Source organism: Octodon degus, unplaced genomic scaffold (assembly GCF_000260255.1).
Source record: "Octodon degus isolate 3935 unplaced genomic scaffold, OctDeg1.0 scaffold00033, whole genome shotgun sequence".
Lineage (NCBI taxonomy): Eukaryota > Metazoa > Chordata > Mammalia > Rodentia > Octodontidae > Octodon > Octodon degus.
In genome coordinates, this window is record NW_004524609.1 from 13,185,457 (window position 1) to 13,192,395 (window position 6,939).

General features: G+C 56.2%; 1 protein-coding gene across 1 annotated transcript in view; it reads right to left on the reverse strand.

Moving 5' to 3' along the window:
* The window catches only part of Sdk2 (sidekick cell adhesion molecule 2), a 277,422-nt gene that overhangs the window by 67,649 nt on the left and 202,834 nt on the right, over positions 1 to 6,939 (reverse strand). The window contains exons 15-18 of the mRNA XM_012514498.2: positions 6,515 to 6,662; positions 4,638 to 4,778; positions 2,564 to 2,745; positions 1,866 to 1,981 (exon numbers count right to left, since the gene is read on the reverse strand). Of these exons, the coding sequence (XP_012369952.2) occupies positions 1,866 to 1,981; positions 2,564 to 2,745; positions 4,638 to 4,778; positions 6,515 to 6,662 (587 nt within the window). The remainder of the gene's footprint in view (positions 1 to 1,865; positions 1,982 to 2,563; positions 2,746 to 4,637; positions 4,779 to 6,514; positions 6,663 to 6,939) is intronic.

A 6,939-nucleotide genomic window follows, 5' to 3' on the forward strand; every position in this document is an offset into this window, starting at 1 on the left:
GAGTCCCAATTAGGAGTCTGCTCCAGCCAGTCAGCACTGGCATGCTGGATGGCAGCCCCTTGCCCCTGGGATGCTCGGTGGCCTTGGGTTGGCCGCCTTCCCGGGAGTGAGCGGGCCAGGCCGGCTCTGGACCTGCCCTCCTGTGCTTGCAACATAAGCAGAAAATTGAATTCGCAATGGAAACTCATTCCTTTTCTGTCCAGCCACCCCCACCTTGCAGTAATAAAGCCTAAGGCTGCTTGTCCTAGGGTTGATCTTGGCGAGGGCCCAGGTAGCAAGCAGAGAGGGGCACAGGAGGCTTCAAGATGTGGCGGCCGCCCCCTCAAGGTCACCAGGTCCCTGGAGCCTGTAGCTCTTGCCCAGACCTCCCTGGCTTTCCCTGCAGGGTACACCTCTCAAATAATGTGCCTCCATTTCCTTCCCTAGAGGGAGCCCCACATCTGGGGGGAGCTGACTACAGCAGGCACTTGTCCCAAGGCACTAGGCGAAGGCGCTGCTTCCTGAAAATGTATGGACTGAACGTGTGATTTGCCTTTAGCTCTCGCAGGGCCCCTCATGCCATGCTGGGAGAGGAGAGACGCAAGCCTGGGATCCTGGTGTGGATCATCCCAGAGAGGGCAACCGAGAAGCCCTAACTTTTAGCACAGTTACAGCTGCTGCACATTTCTTGTGCCACTTACAGTCACTGTCACTGTAGATGCTCAGCACTGAATCGACACCCTCAGACTTCAGATGTCGCCTTTCTAACCCCAGCATCTCAGAATGTGAGACGGGGCTCTTCAAGAGGGGATTAAAGCAGGTCTCTAGGGCTGGTCCCGATCCAATGACTTGGCTCTTAGAGGAAGAAGTGATCAGCCACAGGCACCCACGAGGGCAGCGCAAGGGTGCAGGCGGCCACCCACAAGCCAAGGGTAGAGGGCGTGCAAGAAGCCAAATAGCTCAGTGGACTAAAGCGCCTGCTTAGGCAGAGTGCGGCAGCCGGGGTTCCATCCCTGGCCTGCCATATGGTGATGCGTGCCTGTAATCCCAGTGCTTGGGAGGCTGAAAACAGGAGAATCACTACGAGTCTGATATACGTAGTAAGACCCAGTAGGCCCTGTACTAAAAATACATTTTTTAAAAAAAGTGCCAAATCTGTTGACACCTCGATGTTGGACTTCAGTCCCTGTGAGAAAACTACTTCTGTTGTTCAAGCCACTATTCTGTCACAATAGGTCAAGCACACAAATGCAGGACTACTGCCCAAATCCTTCTGAATGCGTATTATGCGTTTGTCTCTGTGCTGAATAGAATACAGATGTCAAGGCGGTTAACCCTCACCCGACTGTGAGGAAGGGGTATTGCCCTTCCTCATCCCCAGCGAGGATGCCAAATTGCAGTTCCCCAGCAGCCAGTGCAGTACATGAAGTACGTGCTCAATAAATACTTATGGAAGGACTGAAGGGCAGGCGCGTTGAACAGCTTGTCCAGGCAGCTAGCTAGAGGTGAAGGCAGGATTTGCCCTGAGTCCTTGTCTTGCACCATTTACCACACACAGCCCAAGGACCTGTCCCGGCAGCATGCCCGTCAGCTATGGTGTGATGTAAGAAGGAGTGTTGGGTTTTTCTTTTGGGTCCTGACCACACCAGCTGTGCTGAGCTGGAGTAAACCTGGCTTATTTAGTTTCCAGTGTCACGGTGGCCCAGTCGGCTCCTGCACTGGTCACTGCTGGTCCCTGGCCTCACTCTCTTGGAGGAAGTGTGTGCGCCCTCTGCTTGGCTTGAGCCCAGGAGTTCAGGCAGAGGGGAACCCCTCTGGCTCCTCCCTTGCCTTCCCTGCGTGCCCCAGGGCCTCACGCTTCCTCCGGGGCAGAGCCACCCTCATACCTTGTAGCCCTGGTTGATGCCATTGATGAACTGCGGGCTGGGGGCGCTCCAGGTGAAGCGGATGGCTGTGGAGTTGGTGGCCTCCGCGTGCACGTTGCCGGGGGGGACTGTGGGAACTAGGGATGAGGAGACAGGGTGGGCGGAGGGGCCCATCAGTCTGCTTTGCCCAGTTTGACAGAGAAAGCACAGGGCATGGATCCAGAGACTACTCTGTCGCCCCACTTCCTGCAACTGCCCCTCTGCTCAGACCCCGGGCGCCCTATCTCTGGGTGAGTTCAGGGCCAGTACCCCTGGCCTGATCCCTCCTGGGCACCAATGAAGGAAGTGGTGGCCAGGCACATGTCACGTGTGGCGCTGGGGAGCGCAGGTGTCAGGTGGGTCACAACAGGCAGTGTGTCATGATCTAGTTCATGAGAATCTTTGCAGAGCACCCTCACACCCCAAAGCCTCTGCCCCTCCCTACCTCCCACCCTGACTCTTCCCCCTCTGTCCCTAAAGGCTCACTGTGTAGGAACCAGACACAGGGTGGCCATCCCACTAGGTGTGACATCGAGGGCCTAGATGAAGCAAGCCACTCGGTCAAGGCACTCAGAACTGTCCGAGCGGAGAACAAAGCAGGCTCAGGCCCCCAGCGGGCAAAAAGCCTGCAGCAAGGGCCACACCTGCTGCTCCGAGGGGGTCCCTCTGTCTCTACCCACCTCCCTGCAGCGTCCACTCGGTGACCTTGCTGCTGTAGACACCGAGCCCGGCACTGTTGTAGGCAGCCACTTCGATCTCGTAGTTGGTCCAGATGATGAGGTCCTCTAGCAACAGGTTGTTGACGTCGGCATCCGTGATGTTCTTAAACTGGTACCCAACAGGCAGACCGGCCAGGCAGTACCTAGGGCAGTGATGGTGAGCACTTTTAGAGTGTTCGCTGACACAGACAGCCTGCTGAGGCCTGTGTGCCATAGGTTCGCCACCACCCACCTAGGGGAAGAGGCGAGGGTCGTCCCAGGAGGTGGTCTAGGATACCACTGCCCACCAGAACTTTTCCTGACAGGGCAAATGCTGTACATCTGTGCTGTCCCATAGGGGCAGCCACTAGCACATGTGGCTATCGGACACCCAAGATGCGCTGGGGCAGCTAGGAGGGTGAGCTGGGCTCTGATGTGTTTCTAATTGCCTTGAATATGCCTCAGTATGCATCACAGGTCTAGCGAAGGGTCACGGCTTTTCTCTTTCTTTTGGCGCCTGGAACTGAACTGAGGACCTCATGCTTGCCAGGTAGGGGCTGAGCCCGACTTTTCTTTTTTTAAAATGTATTTGGTACAGGGTCTTACTACACAGCTCAGACTTGTAGCGTTCCTGTTTTTAGCCTCCTCAGTGCTGGGATTATAGGCGTACGCCACCTCACTCATACTCAGTGGCTGGCTCAGCATGCCCTGGGGCAGGGCTGGTGCAGGGTGGGGCAGGGCTGGCACAGCATGTAGTGCCGGGGATAGAACCCTGGTCCCTGTGCTTGCCTAAGCCCGCACTTAGTCTGCTGGCCTTGCTGGCCCCTGGCTTTTCTTTTTCATAGGGGAAGAGGATAGGCCTAGGATGGCTGAGCAGGCATGCCGAGGCCTCACAGGGCTCAGCTTTTGCAGGTCTTCAGCAGGAGAGTGGTTCCCAGCGTTGGGCTCCTTTTATTTCTCCCTCTAGGACAGCAGTTCCCCCTTGGAGGTGGAATGAACATATCTAAGGCTGCCTGGGCTACCCACATCTACCTTCCTAGAATACAACCCATGATAACAAAGACGGGTTTGTAGAGGCTGACTTAGGAGTCATACGTGGAGGACAGATAGGTCATGGGGGTGCCACAAAGCATGCAGGCTGTTAGAGCCCCAGAGCAAGGCAGTGCATTCTCATACTCCACAGAAGTGACCCTGTGCATCGGAATCACCCAGAGCTTTGTGAGAAACAGGTGGATGGTCTGTTCCCAAAGTTTCCTATGCAGTAGGTCTTGGACAGGACCACAGAATCTACATTTCTGAATGGCTCCTGGGTGGCACATATGCTGCTGGGCTAGGGCTCACCCTTTAGGGTTAAACAAAAACTCACAGCTAAACTAGGCGATCACGGAGCAGCTGGATCCGTAAGGATGTCCTCCAACTTTGGGGGATCCCAGCACCCGTGATGTGGGAAAGAGCTCCATGAGGGGCCTGGCACTGTGGCCAGCTGGGATTCAGAAGATGGGTAAGAGCTGTCAGGAGCTTCAAACACTGAGCTCCTTAGGACCCCACCCTTAGGCAAGCCTTCGTCACATGCATGTGCTGGTGGAGCAGTCCTAGGCCCAGTGTACCAAGAAAGTCTGCAGAACCAGACTTGGGCTTTTCATCCGATTCTTGCCCTCTTAGTGTCTGCATTCCCCAGCCAGCTGGAGGGCCTGGCCGAGATGGAACATTCTGGAGCTCCCTGGTGACCGGGCCTCTTCCTGTCTCCCTGTGGCTCTGTTCCCACGTCGTCCCTGGCACAGCCGCTTTGCCTTTCACTTGGTCTCGAGATTATGCCGTGTCCTCTCTCAACCACTGCTGCTGCTTCCTGCAGCTTTTAATGCAGGAAGTTCTTCCTGATGTCTAGCCTAAGTCCTTCCTGCTACAGTGTAGGCCTTTCCTGTGGCCTGGGCCTTGTCAGACGGAGAGCACCCACTGCGAGTTTGTACCATTTCCGAACCTACTTCCGGCGCCTGCCCATTGCCGTCCCTCTACCCAGGGGTTGGGCTGCCCTGCTGCTCCTCGGCAGGCACCCTACCTGATGACGTAGCCCTTGAGGATGCCGTTCTGGTGGTTCTCAGGAGGCGGCTGCCACTGGATCATGATGGACTGGTTGGTCCGGCCGCTGGCAATGACGTTCTGTGGAGGGGCCGTGGGAGGCTCCTCAGGGAGGGAGACCCTGAATCAGAAAGTAAGGAGTGGATGGGCCTTTCCTCACTCCCTGGGACAGTGTAGGCCTCTAACAGGAATAGCGGAGGCCAAGACCTGTCCTGTTCTGTCTCTTGCTGTGTGCCCTTGGGCAAGTCACTAAACCTCTCTGCGCTTATTCCTACAAAAAAGTATCCTGTATGCCTTACAAGACTGATTGAGTCTCAAGTAACTCTGTCTAACCCTCTATCTATTAACAACCCTACACAACACTACATGGGTGCATTTTGGGTGTAGTTGGGAGACATGAGCTCGTTTTCTACCTGATAAAGAAGCTACCATTGGGTTAATGAGGTAGAGGTGTTCAAGTGTTTTGGCAGGAGGAGTACGGGTCCTTCCTTCGCATGAGCTGACTGGTGACACCTGTCACTGCCCACTGAGCAGGGGGCGGGGCCGGCAGGCAGGTGGGGCCCAGGCACCGCCCACCTCTCCCTGGAGCCCAGTACCACATCTCTCTCTCTCTCTGGCACTGCTGAGGAACGCAGTGTTCCGCCTAAAGTGTATTTTTCACACCACGGATGCTTATCCATTAAAAACAAAAGTTCATTATTTTTGATGGATGTCTTTCCCTCTTTGTTTAGTTTTATGTTTTTTGCATCCTGATGGACAGCTTTCCTAGCAGCACTGAACGCATCCTGGAGCCGGGATAATTTAATCTCTCGCACGGTGGCTGGAATGATCAGCACTGAGAGGACGAGGTGTCCGCAAGGCACAGCGAGGCCACAGGGCGGTGTGGAGGGTGTTGGGGTCCCCTGTCTTGGGGCTCACCTTGTGGGATTCTGGGACTCTGGGAGGACTGGGGGCAGGCAGGTGTGTTGTTCACCATGTGACCTGCAGGGGGCCACATAGCTGGGCACATACATAGTACGTGTTTAGTAATCAGTGAGCAAGGGCTGGAGCTGCGGTAGCTCCAGGGTGGAGCAGGGGATGGGCAAGGTCCCGGGCTCCACCGCCAGCACCACAGAAAACAACAGTGAGCAAGTGAATTCCCCTCTCCCTGCGGCCACGCTGGGCTGGGCCCATCCCTTCTGCCCCCTGTTGGAGGGTCCTGGCCCTGTGGATGCCTCTAGAGACAGCCCCAGGCTTGAGCTCATGGGAACAATGGCAAAACCACATGCTTGACGGAGGAGCTGAGTCCCAGTCTTGACACCTGTGATCTGTGCCACAGCCCTTCTGATCTCTGCAAGGACATCTGCTTTCCCACTAGAGGTGGCTGCTTCGTCCGCAGGGTTCGTGGGGCACAGCACACCTTCTGCAGGATCAGGTGCAGTGCCTGCTCTTCTAGTCAATGTCCACTGTTACATAAACAGTGTGCTAGTGCCTTCCCAGGGCCCGGCAGCGTGTGTGGCACTGGGGATGGACGTTTGTGAGATCCCTGCCCCCAGCTCAGTGTCCTCTGATAATGGTGACAGCACGTGGAGCCACGTAGCAGGCAGAGGTGAGTTCTGAGGTGGCATAGCCTCCGACTTCCCGTGGCATTATGGTGTGCCATACTCTGCCCATGGCCTGTTTCTGTCCGTGTCACCTCCCTTCTCCTCACGCTTTCCCTGAGCAATTGTTATGAGTCTACAGAGGTAGATACTGAAGCCCAGAGAGGCACAGACATCAAGCCAGACTTGCCCTGTGGCCCTGCCCCCTCATCACGCTGGCTGGGCAGCAGGAGGCCCCTTGTCACCCCAGCTGCAGAGGAGTCGCTGTTTCCCTCACCTCTCAGTGTCCTTGCTGAACTGTCCTTTGCCTACATCGTTGACGGCACAGAGACGGAACTGGTAGGAGCGGGCTGGAACCAAGCCCTGGACCATCACTGAGGTGGCTTCGGGGTCCACACTGGCCAGGAGTATGGTCCAGGGGGCATCTGCAGGGACACAGGGATGGGCAGAGGAGGGCCTTGTGTGGGGAGAGGACACGCTCTCCTCTTTCTTCCCCAGCAGGAGCCCACCCTCCTTTGGGTTGGCAGGAGAGTGAAGACCTATCTGCTTGGTTGGTAAAGCCTGTCATATCTTTCTTCTGGGTCCCATTAGCCCACTTGGCTTCAGGGACTGGAGAGCACTGGAGGAAGCAGGGGCTCATGGGAACTAAGATGGGGCTGCAGAGCACAGGAGGAAGCAGGGGCTCATGGGAACTAAGATGGG